We start from the raw sequence: 19823 nt of genomic DNA on the forward strand, positions 1-19823 counted from the left end.
CTATGCAAAGTGCCTGTTTATGTGACAATCACGGCTCGGGAGTGCTATCACAGACTAGGTGGTAAATTCCAGATATTTAAAGTATAATAAGCCTAAAGTGTGACTTTTGGAACTAGAGGATGGATAAACATTTTCTTTTTAGATCATCAGGGTTTCATTACAGTTTTATTTGAAGGCTGAGAAATAACATGGTCCAGAAACCTCAAACCTCAGTTGACTAAATTATTGAAGGTACTCACCTTAAGTGCACCACATATGAAAAAAACAAACAAACAAACAAACAAACAAAACAGCACATTCGACATTATTTCAGCATTTTACTATCTGAATTTTTCAGATACTCAAGAGCTATTTATTCTCTTGAAAAACCACTTAAACTATCTTTTGTTTTATCTGAAAATGAATCTATATCAGTGTATCACTTCAGACGTATTTTACAACAGTCTAATTAAGGCTAATTACACATGAAGCAGTGATCAAAACAAAAGCCACTGTTCCTTTAATTCGTCTTCTCCTTCTAATTTTTGAAGCGAGGAAAAAAAAACACTCCAGTAGGCGAAATCATACTGTCACAGAAAAAAAAAGCCCACCTAAACGCAACCCGACACTCCCCCTCACTCCGAGCAGCAACACGCACTTTGAGTGACTGACCGACCACTGGACTCCAGCTGCCTGAAGCAGAGCGCCTGCTGTTTGGATGTGTGCAGCCCCCTGGACTTGGTGGGAGGGGGAGAAGTTTCCCCAAAGACGCGCTTGGATCACTGAGAGAGAGAAACGATGCCTTCCTCCTCCAGCCCTGTCTCACAAGCTGCTCAGTGGATTTGCTGATTTCCCGAATTTGTTTTTTCCCCCCTCTAAGTTATTCACCGGGACTGTGGAGAGATTTTGAGCCAGAGGATGCTCCCACAGGTCATTCGGATTCTGTATGTCTTGTCGTTCTGCTTTTTCCAAGGAGGCTTTATCAGGTAGGGCACAAAAAACACAACCTTCTTCTTCTTCTCCCTGTGTTTGTGAGACTTATTTTCTCTCATCAGCTGCTCGAATTAACTTTTTTACCATTTAAAACGAACCATGTCGCCATTTCATAGACTTTTACGCACCTCCGTCCATCAATTTGTTTTTTTTTTTTATTTGTGTTGTTGAGACGAGGTAACGCTTCAGCGTGCCGTCAACAACCATCCATTTGTCAGGTGTTGCTGCCTTTCAGCTCATACAGCGGAATTGGATGAGGAAACGAACTGTTAGAGCAGCGCAGGCGAGCGCAACCCCAGCGAACGCTGCGAGATTTTTTTTTACCAAGATAACTCAACATTTTACGCACGAAAATGCTAGAATTTCATTTAAAGGGACGCGGAATTATTATTTCTATTATTATTATTTTACAAAATTGTTTCATTGTTGAAGGAGATTAAACCCCTGTGAATCCATATATGCTACAGTTGGGCAGTTATCAGGGGAAACAATATCAAAACGTGCTGTTTTAGTTCGCTGAAAATCCATCTTGGAAGAAAACTACCTGTGGAATTCACGCTCCTCTTCCCAGAATTGATTAATTGGGGTTAAGGTGCGAAATAAAGAGTCTAGTGTGTGATAATTTATTTATGAGGCTGTTATTATTTAACACGTGTGCCAAAAAGCTAATTAGAAACCACCCTTTCTCTCCAAAACCTGATGGATCATACGCATGTGCATAAGGAATTCTGTATCTTTGATGTTTCTGGTAAAAAGTATTTGGCACAAGAGCAGAGTGGGTTCATTATTGTCAGGAAATGGGGACAAGCTCCAGTCAAAGCGTGTTAGGTGTGTCTGGGGACGGGCAAAACAAACACACCTCCCTCTTTCCGTCTTTTCCCCTTCTTTCTCTCTTCTCTTGTTCTCTCGCTCAGACCAGCAGCAAAGCCCTCTCTTATCTCTTCCTCCTTTCTCCCCTACCCTCTTTTCTTGGTGGCGGAAACTTTTATTTGCAAGTGAACACTTTCCTTATTTCATGCCCTGCCACCCTCAGGTGTGAGCGGGAGGAAATTAGGATCTGCATAATCCAGGAGCGGAACAGAACTGTGACTTTGTGAACCCAGGGGCGAGGAGAGCAGCTCTTAGCCTGGAGAGCAGTCAACTGACAGCACCCTCCTCTGAGAAATGATACGCTCTCCTGCCAGTCCCTGTCTGCTCTTTGAAGGGGAGGGGTGTGAGTGCAAAAGAAAGGAAGAAGGCAGGTGTAAAAGACAGAATCTGATGAGGGCGTGGGGGAGGCATGGAGGGTGAAAACTGGAAGAAGAAACATAGAGGGTGATTCATTTAACTTGGCGGCAGCGAGGGGATTAGTAAAGTAGTGGAGAGATGGAGAGAAATGCTTCAGATAGAAAAGAAGGAGAATGTCATGTGGGAAAGTGTACAAGGTGGATTTTAGAGATGGGTTTTGAATTGGTTGTTTGTCCAAGAGAGAAAATGAAAAAGAGGACAGGAAGGTGTAAATAATGAAGTTCATATTGCAGAGTGAAATGAGGACGACTGAGGAAAAGAAAAAGTAGGGTGTCTATTATTGTTGCAACACTTCAGGTGTGTTTGAAAACCAGATTCTGGTTTGCTGAAGCTTTTCTGCCTCCACACTTAGCTCTGTGTTGTTTTTCTCTGCAGGTTTTACAGGCCATTAAAAGCAAGGAATGCCCTGTAAATATTTAGAGGCTATTTTACAGCCAAAGCAATGAGTGATTGGCTTTTATTAATGCAGTGTGAAAAGGATGCAATGTCCAATTTGATATTACTAACATTTACTTAAAATTTGGCATCCAGGTTGTTGCATGAGGGTTGTTTGGCGTTTATTAACTCCTTCATTTGGGCAATAATAATGTCAATCTTTTGGGAATACAGAAAGATTGAGATCAGACTGCCTCTCGAATAATCTCTTTCTAATTTACTTCTTCACAAACAGTATGCTGAGTAAGACTGTGCATACACCCACATGAAGTTGTCTGCTCTGTGTTTTTTTCTATACATCCTTAGAGCAAACTTAAATACATCCACTATAGGGTCAGTTCATCTTCTAGACTTTGTTGCCATGGCTTCACACCTTTCTTTCACCTGTACTCTTTTAATCTGACAAGTCAAAATGAGAGTTGGGGAAAACACGACACATACAGATTTACAATAGAAGTTGTTGCAGTGTATGAAACAGCTTTGCAAAAGTTCACTTTATCAGAAACTGAATTTAAAGGGGCTGTGAGGGGTTTCTAAGTGTTCTTAAAAATGTCTCCCTTCCAGATATATGCCTGATTGTAATCGGCACTTTAAAACAAGATTATCAGCACCAATGCAGATTATAAATGCTACTTCTCAGCTTCTCGATTGGGTCAAGCAGGACAGGATTAATTTGTTGCATGTCCAAGTCTCTATGACAACACCACGCCAGATGAAGTTATGTAGTTTTCTGCTGAAAATTTCTTGGATTCATTTTGTAGTGATGGTGGAAACTGGGGCCTAACTCTCAGTCAGAAAAAGGACAGAGGAGCAGAAGAAAGCTATATGGAAGAGTGATAGAGCACAAGCTAAAGGCTAAAAGGGCTAAACTGTTTGTGATAATGTTCATTCCAACCCACAGTCAGTAGTTATTCTGCAGTGGTCTTTTCAAACTTGAGAGTCTATCAATAAAATGAAGAGTGAGGTTACGTTAGCTCTGCTTGGTAAATGACTGGTAGGACATAACCAGGATTTACTAACGTTACACATTATAGACACGTCTCAGGGGGCAGGGCTGAGAGTAGTGCTATAGCCAGCTACTAAACTACAGTACAAACTGACAAAGTTTGCTTATTGTCACGTTTCAACAACAGTACTACGTAACTGTTGATAAACACCTCAAGTCATGTTGTATCTGCTAAAAAGTTGTCTTGAACAAAGAAAAGTGTAAAAAAGAAGAGTTGATCTCTATCAATTTCCAAAGCAAATGCACACCTTGTTAAGAAACATGATAGTGCGTGAGACTCCAGACAAAAAGGTGTCGCTGCAGTCCTGTTTAAACAGGTCCTCCTCACAGTCTTTTTAAGGTTAGGTTGCTGAGAGTAATTTTAATATTGTTATGAAACAGCGTATCAGTTCAAGTAATATATCTAATACCCTGACATTCAAGACAAGCAAGGTTATCAATAAATTCAGTTCTGCGAGTTTTAGTGCCTGGTACTACCAAGATGCCAAACCAGGTGACTCAAAAACTAAAATAAAGCTTTTTTTTCCTCTGCAAGATGTACAGAAAAGGATACAATTGACTGTTTAAAGAAAGCAGGATGAGGTATTTTGTCAGAAACATTTACACTCTGTCCACAGGGGGCGTAAAAGTCAACACTAGCTGAAAAGTCGCTCATTGGAGCTTTGACATCATGAATTCATCATTGTTTGACCGGGCAGTTTAATGTAGTTTCATAAAAGGCATGAATATGATGTTCTGCACAGAGAGTTTGTAGCAAGTGCTAGTTTCCATCTCTTGTCCCTAGTTGGGCCTTTGTATAAGATCATAGTCGTATGATAGATGATAATGATCTTATTCATAAAATGAACATTGATGACACTGGATTTTTACAAATTGTTCCCACAGTTTCAGATACAAACATAAGAGATTTATGCACCCAGACTGGCAACAAGTGAAATTTTAAGCATCATTTAAAAATAAAGTTGTCTACACAGGATACACTATTTGGTGTGGAGCAGAACAAATGTCATGCTACACTGCATTTTTCTCTTTTTTCTTTCATTTATCTTTATACTGGGGGAGATTTTGTACTCTGTGCTTTTTGAAATGGTCTCCAACCATCCACCAGTGTATGGGCGTCAAACAGGGGTCACATAAGTTGTACTAATGCATTCGCACCCTTGGGTTACTGATGTGTGGCTGTACATTGGCAAACCGAGAGTGAAGCATTGCAGCAGCATTGAAGTGAAGGACAGAGATCCTCACTAAGACACCCTCCTGTCCTTGCCTCTGGTCAGTGGAAGATCATGAGTCAGATGTGGAAATATCAGAGAGTGTATCTTATCATCTGATGGAGCTGGGCCATCATGGGCTGGGTTATTGGGTGTCAGCTTGATGGAGAGTGTGTGTGTATGTGTGTGCGCGTGTGTGTTGGTGAGGAATACATTCAGAGGAGGTCTGGTGCTTTCACTTCTAAATTAAGGCCATTATTTACTCAGATAAATTCATTACAGTTGAGTCATCTCATCTCTGTGAAGTGTGCAGCAGCTGAATCAGCTGGATTAGTGACTGATTTAGCCAAAACTTTTAAGTGGGGAAGTTCACGCCTGAATCAAGTTACTGATATAATGAGGAAAGTTATTTTACAACACAGGCCTCACCTTCTTGTTGTTTTGTTGACATGTTATTGTCTCACATTTAGTTTCTAATACGTGGTTCCTGTTTTCACACACTGTCACTACATTGTAGAGAAAAAACTGTTTGGTGGCAGGTTTCTTGTGTCCCAGTGGATGCCCAATTATGATGATGTACCCATTGGATACTTCCAGTGTTTGTGCAGTTTTGTTTCATAACAGAGGGTTTGGGAAGCTCTGTTCCTCTATTCAGAGTTGGACATTTAATGATCATTTACTGAACAGAACAGCTTTCTATTTTGCACCAATTTACACAATCTGTGTAAAAGGCTGAGTGCTCATTAGTTTCTATTTTGGATCCCTCTTTCACAAAAACTGTGTGGAGCAGCGTCCCCTTGCAGCAAGCAGCTTAACAGCTCTTATTGCATATTTTTATAAAAGTTTGTAAAAGTTAGAACTATAAGCTTCACTTTATTTCCACTCAAAGCACCCATCTATAGCATAATTCAAGTAGGGTGATAAAATATGTCTGTATCAGTCTCCCAGGTCAAAGGTTAAGCTTTGCTGGAGCTTCTGTGTAGCTGAAAAATTAGGAGTCAGAAGGTGTGAAGGGCAAAGGGGTGAAAAGTTTGGAATTAGGTCGTGCCTGTGTGAAGAGGAGTGGGTGAACCCATTTTGTGCCAAATGATGTCCCTAAGGATAAATGTCCTTGAGTAGCGTACACTTGTCTTGAACACTTAGTTCTCGCTCGTAGAGCAATGGTTGTGGGTCAGATGCAGCACCAAACTTTTCCACAGAGAATGACCCACCAAACCAAGAACTAGAGCATAAAACAGGGTGATGCTTACCAGGCTTTTCAGACTTCTTTTGTAGATACTGTAATACTCTGCTCAGTGTGCTTTATATAGCAGATTAGGAAACGATCAAAAGGTTTTGTGTTCTTTTTCATTGATTTAGAGGTCAGAAAGTTAAGGTTCTAGTTTCTTAGAGGTATTCTGAAAAACTATCCCACAAACTCTTTTTTACAGGCCAACAAATTTTAAGGCTAGTGTTACTTTATGAAAAGCTAATATCCCCCAAAAGTTATTGAGTGGCTTGCTTGCTTTGTGTCATCTCCTCAAAGCAGTTTCCCCTTGAGAAAAGTCAACTTTTGCTTTCATTTAGTTTTTCAAATTCACAAGAAGTCATCAGAAGGTTGAATAATCACTGAAAAGTACAGCAAAAACTTGTTACATGACCTGCCAATCCGTGGTTTTCAAAGTGGGGACACCATGGGGGCCTCTGAAAATTAGAGGGAAGGGAAAATTGGATATTTTTATTATTATTATTTTTATTATTATTATTATTATTATTATTATTATTATTATTATTATACTTTGTTTCTTTCTTTTTTTTTATTCAAATAACAATTTGTCCTAAACATACAACAGGTAAAGTGCCATAATCGTCGGATTCTCAAGTCTCAGCATAATGATGATATGATTCGTGTAAACTTGGCGGTTTGTGCCTATTTTAAAGCTATCTAAGAAATTGAACTGAAGTTTTAGGATCTTTCCCTGTCTAACTTCTGGCTACATGTGAGAAGGGAGTATCCCACCTTGGCATACAGAGCCCTGAAACCCCTTCTCCCTTTTGTGAAAATGGGAATAATTATTGAAAAGTGAATAAAAGTTAGACAATACATTTTTAAAGTTGACATTTCTTTTAAGATTTTGAAACGTTGTCCGTTGGTTTCCAAAGGGGGGTCCCGGCCAGAAGCAAATGCTGAATCGGGGCCTTGGCAAAGAAAAGTTTTGGAACCCCTGCTGTAAAGTAATAGTTAAAAAATAAATATATATGTATTTTCTTTCATTGCAAGAAACTGTTTTTTTATTATTTATTTATTTATTTTTTTTAAGTTAAATCTTTTAATTTATTTTTTTGAAAGTGATGCCTCACATGACACGTTTCTCATCCTTTTCTTGCAGCTTTTAGCATTAAGCTTAACATGCCTGCATTTTCTGTGCAGCATGTGTGTAAAAATTACACCTTTATCTCTCTATAAAACTTTATCTTATCCTAAAAAGTCTCAACTCTGTTCTGAACAAAGATGCCAGCTAGATTTTTAAAGTGGACCGTATTAAGCTTGGGATCATTTTAGTAATACATGAGTAAGTGAGGGTGAGTGTGGGTAAGTAAGGGAGGGTATGTTGGATGCTAAATTTGACACTGAACCAAAGTTAAAGTCATACTTATCAAAATGTTTCTCCTTACTCTGTGTCATCTTTTCACCCTCCTCCTCCCTATCACTAAGAAATGGAGCAAACTCTCACACATAAAAACTGATTTATCCATCTTGCATTTACTTCATTTTGGTTAAGACCAACAATATCTTAGCATTGGTATCAGCTGATACCAATAGTAATTTTACAATCTCCTTTCCTCAATATGAGGATGAGACTGAGAATGATGTTTGGTAACTTCATGCTTCTCTAATTTGAGTTGAATAGATGAGCCTGATATCTGATCTGGATGTTTGTATAACCAATAACTAGTCAAGAAAACTTCTTGTCAAAATACTCAAAGCTAATTAAAACAAAAGATGGAAGAAGAATCAGTTATCTTTGAAAACGGGGGTCATCACTGTGCCTTTTATGCTAGTAGCCTTCAGGTTATTCGTCTGACTCATTTTGCTGCATGTATTCTGAGTGTATCAAGATAAAAGCGTGAAACCAGCCTCCTAAGGAAAGAAGTTGAGACAAAATAAAAACCAACTTGTCACCGAGCCAACAAAAGCTTAATATGCTCCATTTACAAAGCTTCTTTTAAGACTTGGTCTTTCCTTCAGAGACCCCCTTCTGTTAAAAAAACAGAAAAATGCTGTTCCTCGCAGAAACACTGCAAAGAAGTAAACACAATTTAGCCAGTCCAAACTTCAAACGCTCTGTTGTTGGGCGAGGACACAATCTTTCTGTGATAGCTTTTAATTAAATTCTGATGGTTGCCCAGGCCCGGCTGGAATTGAAGTATCTGCAACTGCAAAGTAATATCTGCAGGCTAGTAAACAGTGGAGGGAAGAGGAAAGCAAATATTTTGTGCTTTAATTTAAACGTTTCACATCCCACAAGGAGTTGAAATCGTGGCTCACGACTAAACAAATGTAAATGTGGGAACTTGAGAATCAGAGACTGCCACTTCCACCTACAAAATAACAAAAAAACACAACAACTCTCTTGCAGGGTTTCATTTGTTTGTTTGGAGGGTGAAAATTTTATCAGCTGAGTGTTACTTATACTTCATCTTGGCTGCGACTATCACAGACTATTCCAGAGCTTTCTGATCCTCTCCGAAAACACAGGAAATCCCCACACGCCTGGGTTGATACACAAAGTGGTGAAGAGTGCTGACAAAAAGGAAGTGTGAACAGAGGACAGATGGGATGTTTACGTGAGTTAATGACTAAAAAATGAGCGCCAAGCTGGAGACAAGAGTCAAACAGACGGTTAGCTCTCTCCACAGCCAGCAGCAGCGTGAACACTGGTGCTACTTATCAATGAAATATGAAGAGTGAAGATACAAAGAGTATTCATCAGAAGACAAACAAAGGATTTGTATTTTGTTCTGGGGAGCTTTGGATCCCACTGAGGATACGTGGGAGATTTAATTTCAGCCTGTCAAAAAACCTTCAAAACAAGTCATCATTAATTCTGGTGGCTCTCAGAGGAATGTCTGGATTTTACACACTTGGTGTATTTTTGCATTTTAACTTTCTCTACTGGCAGAAAAAGTCACTGAATCACTCAAAGGAAAAAACTTAAGTCGGGGAAAGACTATATGACAAGTTCTTGGCGGATAAATATCCGATTTGGCTTTCCATGAAGTTGCGGGGACATCTGGTCAGAGCAGAATGGTCATCCAAATTGTCAGCATATGTGAGAGTTTAGCCTATAGAGTCTACAACCTACTGAATGACTCATGAACTCATCAGATAATATCCACAATTTACTCCAATGCTGGAAATCTGGATAACATCAAATTTATAGAAGAATCACAACAGCAAGAAGCCAAAAAAGAAGGGATGGAAGTGGTATCCAAGCATTTGTAAGTGTTCTTTCTCTGAGGCTGGTATTAACTACCATGTATTTTCTACAATAAACAGGAAACAAACTAACACTTTTTAGCAATCCAAATTATTTGGCTCAGCCTTTTCAAACAGGCGACCAGGCTTGGGCTCATGCAGGATGGATTGCAGCCACTGTGTTTTCATACTCGGCGCAGTGCTTCTTTTCAGCCAGATGAAATTTCAATTTCACATTTTGTTTGCCTATGGTGCAGAAGGACAAATAAGCACTTTTCAGGATTGTCGCTATTAGTTTGTTTTCCCCCACAGTGTGAACTAGATGTGATGTTAAATCTGATGCCAATTGCATCTATCTGATGTAATTAAGGGTTTTACAGATCCCTGAAAAGTCTGTGAAACTCTTAAAACCTCTCACAACTAAAGACAAGACTTTGTATGACTAGGGATGGGTGAGCACTGATATTGGTGTTGGTTATTGGGCCGGTACTAGAGATGATTTCAAGGTATCTGTACTCATGAAGGCTGACGTTACCTACAGCCGATACTCAAGGCAAAAAAATCCTACGTCCAGGGAGACCTCCTCACCAGTAGTTGGCACTGCATTGCTGGTTTGACACCACGACAAATATACCTCATGTCCTGTTCAGACAACATGAACGAAGCAGGGGGAGTTAACGGTTAAAACTGTTTTATTTTGCACTTCAGTTTATTTAAAAAAATGTAAATACTAGAACTCTGACAGATGTTAGTTTTATTTATTATTTGCACTTTTGCTAATTTGTTAAAAACAAAACATAAACTCAGAGAGAGTTGTTTGTGTTTTGTTTTTAGACTTAATGGTAGACTGACTGAGCTGCCTTTGTTTAAAATGATTTATTGCGGTTAATTAAAAACTTAATGTATCAAAAGTACTAGTGGTATTGGTACTAGGTATAGGTGAGTACTCAAGGGAAGTCAAACACCAGTAAAGAGTTTAGAAGGGAAATAAAGACATTATTGCTAAAATAACAAAATGGTTTTACAGCAGCTTTGCACTTGGTATTTACAAAAATGCACTCAAGATTAGGGATGGGTACCAAATTAGGTACTTTCACAGACTTCAGTCAAAAATACCGCGTACCGATTCAGGTAGAATCGAAAGGTACCATGCTTAGGTACCTAAATGCATCCTTGTGACTGTGAGGGAGTGGAAGAGTTGGTGATTTTCCATGCTGGTCATGAACACAGCGTTACAAGGTTATATATCGAAAAATTTGATATGTTAAATTAAAAAAAGAGAGATTTTATTTATTCATTCATTCATTTTCTGAACCCCTTATCCTGTTCAGGGTCACGGATGGCTGGAGCCTATCCCAGCTGTCATAGGGCGAGAGGCGGGGTACACCCTGGACTGGTCGCCAGTCAATCAGAGGGCTGACATAGAGACAGACATGAGATTTTATTATTGAACAAATTTATATTTTTTACCACACAAACACAAAAAGTACCGAAAATTGGTACTGTTGAGAACCGATACCAATTGCCAGATACCGGTCATTGGTACCGTATCGTTTCAAATGTGAAAGGTACCCATCACTACTGAAGATAGGGGTGGGTATCGATAAATATCTTCTTTCAAGAATCGATTAGAAATGGTTTGATCCATTGACGTCATTAGTCTTTATTCTTAACGATTCCCTTGTTGACTCTACGCCAAAGCGACCAGACTTTATTTTGTGTGCAAAGATTTGTATTTATTAGTTTTCATCCAGAGATATACAGATCCAGTGACCATTTTTACATTTTTTATATTTATTTACTGATAAAATCAATAAAAAATTTTGACACAGAAAACCTGTATAGCCTACTTTTTGTACACTGAATTTTCAAAGGAACAATTGATAAAGGAATCGTTAATGGCATTGGTATCAATAAAATCTTATCAATGCCCATCCCTAACTAAAGATAGCCTGAAGGACAGGAAAAAGCAGAAAATTCTCACTTAATGGTTGTGGTTAGGCTCAAAACCTTTGGCACATTTGATAATCTTCTGCTGTAGCATGTTTTGTGCCACTTTACAATGTTTTATTTGTGTATTATGGAAATCTGAGCGAGGATATGTGTGATTTTTTTTTTCCAAAGTGTGAATTTGACCTGCTTTTGAATCTTTTAGGCTTTCAAACTAACGCAGTGTAAGCTCAGCCAAAATAACCTTGCTCCTGGTGATGAGATTTTATTGTGAGCCAGCTGAAGTTGAAGAGAAAGAAAATTCTTGGCTACACAATGTGAAATCCCTGACAAATAAGTAGCACCTGCCACAGAGCTTCAGCAGGCTTTAGATTTGTGTTTGGATAGATGGTGGAGGTGACAGCTTACTGATGGTCTCTAGCATTAAGCCAGTGCCTTCAGTGTTCAGCTGACACCTGGGGCTGAAAGATGTGACCGATGGTTTTCTGCTCATTTCAATCAAACCGTGAATGACCTTTTTCTGTTTCTGTTTCTGTTGTGTGAAATGTGCAAAACAACCCGTTCTACCACAGTGAGACAAAGTCATTTTCACTGATAACCTGATGCTCAATGAAGCAGAAATAAAACATCAACATCCCAATTCACTTTCTCTTAACAAGGTTAAAAGCTTGAGTCCCAGACATCTCACATAAATGTCGTTTGACATTCTGAAAGAGAAATGGGTGTCCCTCCCTGCCTTTTGTCACCCTTACTAAACCATGCTTTTATGATGTGCCTCTGCTGCCAGCCAAAATCAAAACTTCCAAGCCGCTTCATCATAAATGCATCATGAAGTGTAACTGATGAGCGTGGGTTCAGGGTAAACTTGTAATCTCTGCAGCTGTGTGGACAGCTAATGCCGAGCTGGAAGGGCATTAAAATGCAACAATGTCCGGGGGTTCATCCAAGGAAGCGCCATTCAAGCGTGCATTGACACAGGTTCAGATCAAATGTGTTTTTATGCTTCCTGCACATCGCTCCCTTCACACACATGCAGGATAGGGAAGGATGCCACAGGTGAAAGCAAGCTATGACTCATGACTACAAAATGTTGCAGCCTGAAAAAAGCAGTGGAAAAGGATTTAATCTGAGCTAAAGTGAAGAAGTGGTGGTAAGGTTTTTAGTAAGAAAAAAAACCATTCAAAGTCAAATGTTTTCACACAGTTTTAGTTTCATTCTACATATATTGTTACATGTAATGTAAAAAGAAGTCATGCATTGTAGAAAAACACATATCGCCACTCTATTGAAACAATTGCCTAAGTCATTTTATCAAGTTTTTGGGAAAACACAAAAACTTTACCAAATACAGAGCATATGATATTTATTTATCATTTTAATCACAAAGACTTTTATAGTGGACGACCGTTGACATGTATCATTAAAGAATAAAGTGACTTAGGCCAATTTTTCTAACATTCTTGTGTGACTTAGTCAACTTTAAACCTGATTTAAACTGCTCTTTCATTCCATTGTGCAAACTCAAAACTGAAATTACCCTGAGTTAAATTAAACAAATGTCAGGTAAATCAAATTGACCAGGAGCCAGTCTCTTTCCTCACTTCTCCAAGTCTTCTTTGCTGTTTTTTTTTCTTTTATTAAACCTCACCCATTTCCAACATCCAGTTTTGACAACTTTTCAAAACCTGACCAATAACTGTCCTTTAATTCAATAAAGCAAACTCAAAACTGAAATAACTCCAACCTAAATTGAACAAATGTCAGGTCAATCATGGACATACTCATACATCTCTTACCAAAAAGCAAAAACATTTCTTTAATTTCAAAACTTTAAAGGATAAGTTCGGTTTATACAGCTTTTACATTGTTTATAGAATGAAGTGGAACAAAATACTCACCCAGAAGGTTTTCCTGATCCAAGCAGTGCTTCGGGAGATATTTAGATCCAAAATTGTGCCGTGGACATCCGTATAATGGGATCCATCGGGGCATAGACAGCGCCGCTCCTAAAACTGCATTAATCGTCCAAAAACTCTTGGTTTTCACCAATGTTCCATCATGGTCCGCTCCGAGATAGTCCTCTGTTGCAGTCTGTGTAACTCCAGACAGCGCTGTGTGGCTGTAATGACCTCTGAACTGACGAAGACTTTGTTTGCGCATGCGCAGTACTCTCTGGAGAGCTGACTCCTTTCTTTGAGGGACAAACGTAAACAAAGTCTTCGTCAGTTCAGAGGTCAGTACAGCCACACAGCGCTGTCTGGAGTTCCACAGACTGCAACAGAGGACTATCTCGGAGCGGACCATGATGGAATATTGGTGAAAACCAAGAGTTTTTGGACAATTAATGCAGTTTTAGGAGCGGCGCTGTCTAGGCCCCAATGGATCCCATTATACGGACGTCCGCTGCACGATTTTGGATCTAAATATCTCCTGAAGCACTGCTTGGATCAGGAATGCCTTCTGGGTGAGTATTTTCTTCTACTTCATTCTATAAACAATGTAAAAGCTGTATAAAACAAACTTATCCTTTAAGGGGTATTATTGTGCTCATTTTGGTTAGAGGAATAAGTTGGCTAGCCAGGAATAGGTAGCTAGCTAGAATTAGCTAAATTTGTCGTTAAACTATAAGTTGTGAAATTTATGCTAAATGACTACACAGCATTTTACTCTAGCCTTTATGCTAGTGAGCTGCCATCATGAAAGCTTGTTAAATTGCCCCAAGTCACACATTTTATCTTAAATAATCCAAAATTTTGACTTATGCAGGAAATAAAATAGCGTAAGTCACCCTCTTGACACAGGCCATTGGAAGCATGATCATTTTAGCTCCTTTAGCTTTAAGTGATCTTACCAGAGATGGGCAGCATTGTCAAGAGATGATGCAAGCCAAAAACTCATTTTTTTTTAAAATAAAAAAAATGACTTGGGCCATTGTTTTAACAGGGTGAAAAAAGGTTCTGTATTTTGTGTTGTAGTGCCATTCGCTAACTTTTTCCCTGCTCTCACTCTTACTCCTATATATTCTTAGGCACAGGTAGCTGTTGTAAGAGATTGTGCAAACAGCCTGAGTATGCTATTCCCACTGACAGGACAAAACAGAGCAAGGAAGAGATTCAATAGTTACGCTTGACACCACTCTCAGTGAGTGCTCATGTGACTACCTGTTGGACAGGTGAGTATATCAGTGTTCTGTATCTGCTAATGGTAATTTAGGTTGCTGTTGATTTTGTTGAAATCTTTCTTCCCCCTCCAATGAGTGCTCTAAATACCTGAATCTTTTAATGATGCCAAGCTTATTTTCACAGGATTAAACTCCCACAACATTATATGCTAGTCTCATCATTACCCAGGTAACTAAATGTGTGACACAACGGTCGGATAATACAATTATCTGGACCTCTCCACTCTTCTTCTGGGGCCCTGGCAGATTAAAATGGCCACTTATTGACTGGAGCAGCACTTTGGCTTAGAGGTTCACTGCTGTAGGTCATTATGTTCTCTGCAATTAGGTACATGAAGTGGGGGAACATTATGAAGCCCTCCATCATGTCATTATGTCTGCCCATACAGTTCATGCTGATTAAACTGCAATTCCAGGGTTAGAGGCAGAAGTCAGGCTCACCGAAAAGTGACCTCATAATGTATATAAAAAGAAACAATGTGCAGTGGAGTCAAACTGTGGTTCAGCTTTAAAATCAGTTTGAATCAACCATTAAGATGCAATCAATCAGTAATTACACAGGCTGGTAATTTATCAGCCAAATGCTGCAGGCTAAAGCTAACAGTAATAGAACATATTTCACTTACTGATCATTAACAAATAGAGCAAATAAAACCACAGGTTTTATGTTTTTTGTTTTTTTTTGGGAAGCCAGATTTGTCCAAAATTGCTTTTGTGGGACTGATTGTGAATATGTGTGTATAATATTTGATTTGTTTTTGCAATCGTTACCTGAAGATGAGTGATGTGATGATAAAAAAAAAAGAGGTAAAACAGTCATAGGAAGATAGTTTTTGTTTTTTGTTTTTTTTTGACAAAGAATAGGGTGAAATAACAAAAAAAGTCTGTGAAATTAAATCTAAAAGCCAGTTTTAACCCTTTAAAACTCAAATTAACTGATGGCCCCTGAGCGTCCAGTCACTTTGATTGTCACCAGGGGGGCACTTATAGGTGTTCCACAAAAAATAAATAAATAAATAAATAAATAAAACTATTCAACCTTTGTACCAACTGTATTTCTCAATGTGAATTATTTAACAGTCATATTTTACTTTTCCTGCCAAATGCATGAAGTCAGTCACCGAGAGCGCTTCTTCTCAGACAGCTGGGCCACATTAGCTTATTTAGCATTATTTGAGTTACTTCCTTCCTTGAATAACGCCGTGTGAGGTTATACTCCTTAAGAACGGCAACTCTGTCTTTGCATAAGAGACAGTTGTAATTCCTTAAACTCTTTTTTTGGCCTTTAAAGAGACGTCTTGCTTTAACAAAGTTTTGAGGGCGTTGTCAGCGTACCAAGTTTTGGGGTTTTTCAGATATTTCTTCCCTGGCCCAACAGCAGACCAAACCATCAATGCAGCAAGCCATTTTTTTAGGGCCCCACTTTATACCCTTTGTCTTCTGAGACTGTTTTCAACAACTGATTTTATTTTCATTTTATATGCTTGCACTTTAAATTTTCAAGATTTTTTTTTTATCGCTGGATGCGTGACAGCTCTTTTTGGACTTTTTTCTGAGTGGACAAGGATGAATTGAGAAACTGCACTGAAGTTGAATCAAGCTGGGTCCTCAGACTGTTTTTTTATTTTGCTTTAGTGCAGTGTTTTGTAATGGTTCACTGGATAAGAGCGCCCTTCTGTGGTTCATGTAAACACTGTGATCCTCATATAGATGCCACATAGTAACACCCTGCTTACTCATAAAAGGACTCTGAGGCCTATCTGCAGTAAAAACGTAAGCCCAAAACAACCAACAAATCGCTGCTCCTCCTCCATTTGACTCCATCTGATCACACACGACCAGTGAAGCAGAATTTGTCGACTATAGTAAAGGGCGCACTGAGAGCCATTGAAGGAGATTACATTTGTGTTTGTTAAAAAAACAGGAAGCACAATGGCTTTGAGGCGGTCTATCCTCTTCAGGAGCTTGAAGTGGAAATGGGTCCATGTTGGGATACGATGCAGGAAGCTGTTTAAGTCTCCCATAAAGTAAATGAATTAGTGCCACGTTTGGTCACACAAATGTTACACAGTATAGAAAGCACCAAATTTAAATTACCATAGCTAATCCTATTCTAACACTGAAGCATTAACAGTTACGCCGATAGCTGAGGGTTCTTCGTATACAGCAGATCTGTTTAATGCTTCAAAATATCCAGTAATCAGTCTTCTAAGATGCAGTTTTGTACAGCTTTCATCAGTTGTCCGAAATGTCCTGGTATGAGAGAGATGTTTGCTATAAAAGGTGTTCAGGTAACTGTGGATTGTACACAGCACAAATCTGTTTCAAGGGTAAGACGTAGCGGATCATGTTCTTCCACAAATCCCCTCCCCTCTGACCCTGAGACCACGGGCAGACTCCTCTCCCCACATTAGTGAGATGACTTGCTGTCCTTGTCAGGTGAGGTGCGATTTTAATGATACCAGAGTGCGAGTGTGTACATAAAAAACTAGAAAAGCACTCAGAGAGCGCAGACCTAGGCCAAGCGTACTGTTATTGTCATGCAACACTTTAGTCCTACTTTAATGTTATACTCCCTTTCCCTTTTTGAATTAAGTTGCGTGATTAGAGGTGGTATCGAGCAGACTTCTTTATCTAAAACTCAAAACTACCCAGGACTGTCCGGCTGCTCTGGACTCTTTTTCTACCAAGTGAAAGAGATCTGAAAGAAACTAAACCCAACTGCAAATTTATGTGAGGAGTTCAAAATTAAATTTAAAGCCTTTGTTGGCTAAAAGGCTGAAGCGGTCATCTCAAGGTAATCCAGCTAATAATTCAAAGCTTAATGACGTCAGTTTTAGGAGTCACTGTGACATTGGGTTTATATTGCGGATGTCCCGGTCAAGTAAAATGTGTCCTGACACCCGGTCACAACATGACCGTCTGGCTTGTTACCCAAAGGACGAGATTTTATGGGTGTTTTTGTTGCTAGTGACTCACACTGTTAGTCATGCATGGCCGTACTTTGTTCACGATTATCTCGTGCTTTACAGAGCCTCCAAATCATCCATAACAGGGCTGCAGACACGTCTCTTTATCATGTTGAACAGACACTGGGAGAGACCAGAATGTATTCTTTCTCTCAATTTGGTGCCTGACAACAGAGACTCCCTGTGTTTGTCTGAATGTCCCCACATGACACCCACATTGTTTCCTGATATAGAGTGACAAATCCTGAGGTTTGTCTGCATGACGATTGTTTGCTCTTCAGTAAATGAGTGGCATGCTCGTCAAGCGTGTACCAGGGTCTGCAAACGCATGCACAGGTTGCACACAATCATGTATAAAAGAACTCAAATGAGTTGAACTGAATGTGAATTGACTTTTAATGGTTTCCTTTTATATCTGCCAATGGTCTCTAGTCCAGATTTAGACTAGTGAAAAGCAGAAACAAGGCTTATAGTCTCTAAGTATGTCTATATTTACACCTGTCCTTGGACGTGAGTCACTGACGCACTTCAACTCAAGCAGGTGTTAAACTTCAGCACAATGCACACACACAGAGGCGGCAGTTGGAGTTGTCCAACTAATAAATATCACAGTGTTACATTCTGTTCAAAAATCATTTTAGTCTATAAAAAATTGTTGTTGTACTTGATTTTTACTGTATTTTTGGACTGTTTTTCAATGTTTTACATGTACATGCACTTGTTTCTCCATTGTATCTCTTTTCTGTCCCTTTTTTTCTACGTAAAGCACTTTGTGACTTTTATCAGCAATCATAAACCCCAAAGTTCTTGATAAAATCAAGAGGACAGCTTGTATTAGGATAGACAATTGGTATTATAGTGGACTCACTGAGCTTGAACTTCAAGTCATGTCTTCAGTCCTCAGTTAGGTCACCAAAAAATATGAAAAAGGCAGGGCAAGCTTGAGTTTTGACCATACATGGAGATCTAAATTAACCGCAAACCTGAAGCTCTGTGCATCACGTCTTTTTAAAATGAAGATACAAACTCATAGATTGAGCTGTGGTTGGAAACCTGCAGGTGTAGGTTTTTAATAAGCTCAAAAATAACCATAAATCACCTGCTGTTAATCAAGATTTTGACAAACCATCCATTTGTGACCCAGCGGTGAAGCCACAGTGGTTGCCAAAATATGCTAACACCAGCTTTTTTGTATAATAATGGAGCTTCTATATGCAGCTTTTACATTTGGACAAATGGCTTTAAAAACAAAGTAACTTTAAGATTACATGACATTTGAACTCTGTATTTGTCACCTAGAAAACTTAGGTTTCAGGTTTGATTTATGCACAGACACTTCTGCACATTTTGTCAGTTTTCAGAAATACTGCATTGAAAGCTTTTATGGATAGATATCATTCATAAATCCAAGATAGCAACCTGGTTGACACCAAGGTTTCCTCACTACTTCACAAGTTCACTGGCTATATTTTAACATATTGGGGTGTATGGACTCTACCCAATAGTGATTTAAACAGCTTAGGATTAATCTCTGATTTCCACTGTCAGCATCTCCTAGGCTTTATTTCTTTTAAGACCCCTCCACATTTTCTGATAACTCCATTTTTTTAACCACTGCTATTCAGTATTGTGAGGAACTTACCATTGTTAGGAATTTATTTTGTCACTCTGAGCCTAAAGACTTAACCTTAGTTGAATAGATCCCCTTTTCATTGAGACACACTTTGTGAAAGCTCAAACATGCTTCTTTCTGAAAAGTCATGTAACATGAACAGTGTAGACTTCAGCAGCAGACTACAGGAGCAGTATAAGCCACTTGAAAAAAATAAATCTATCTTGACCATTGACTGCATATAGAGTGGACAGTGTGGCTTCACCATTTACCATTGTATGGTTTTGAAGCCAGAATACCCCTGCCATAGGCGCTCCCATTGGCAGCCATTGTGCAGCCAGAGTCTGCACAGTAGAGGCTATGTTGGACTCAGAGAGAATCTCAGTGACTAAAATATATAGCTTTTTTTTCTTTTAAGAGTCTAATCTCTTATTGGCTCTCCCTCCTTAAATATTTTACAGTCCCCCCAAAAACTACACGAGACCAGCAGCTGTCAAACATCGTTTAACATGGCCTAAAGCCTGGTTTTTAACCTTTTACAGCTAATGAATGAAACTTTTCAGAAAAAAGAGGGCCTGAATTCAAGCCAGCCCAATAACACCTTCAAATCACCACGACAATTTGATGTAAGAAACATTTCTACGGGGTGTATTAATGTCTTTAAAGTTTGACCACAGCCCATCTAGAATGGTTGGGGAGTTGGATTTTTTTTTTTACCTATACTGCAGCTAGCCACCAGGG

General features: G+C 39.0%; 1 protein-coding gene across 1 annotated transcript in view; it reads left to right on the plus strand.

The window, feature by feature from the left end:
• Positions 1-734: 734 nt before the first annotated feature.
• glra4a (glycine receptor, alpha 4a) overlaps positions 735-19823 on the plus strand; it is a 63821-nt gene continuing 44732 nt past the window's right edge. The window contains exon 1 of the mRNA XM_074674853.1: positions 735-965. Coding sequence (XP_074530954.1) covers positions 898-965 — 68 coding nt within the window. The 5' untranslated portion in view covers positions 735-897. The remainder of the gene's footprint in view (positions 966-19823) is intronic.

Source organism: Halichoeres trimaculatus, unplaced genomic scaffold (assembly GCF_033239565.1).
Source record: "Halichoeres trimaculatus isolate MK-OKI-2021-1 unplaced genomic scaffold, fHalTri1.1 fHalTri1_scaffold_7, whole genome shotgun sequence".
NCBI lineage: Eukaryota > Metazoa > Chordata > Actinopteri > Labriformes > Labridae > Halichoeres > Halichoeres trimaculatus.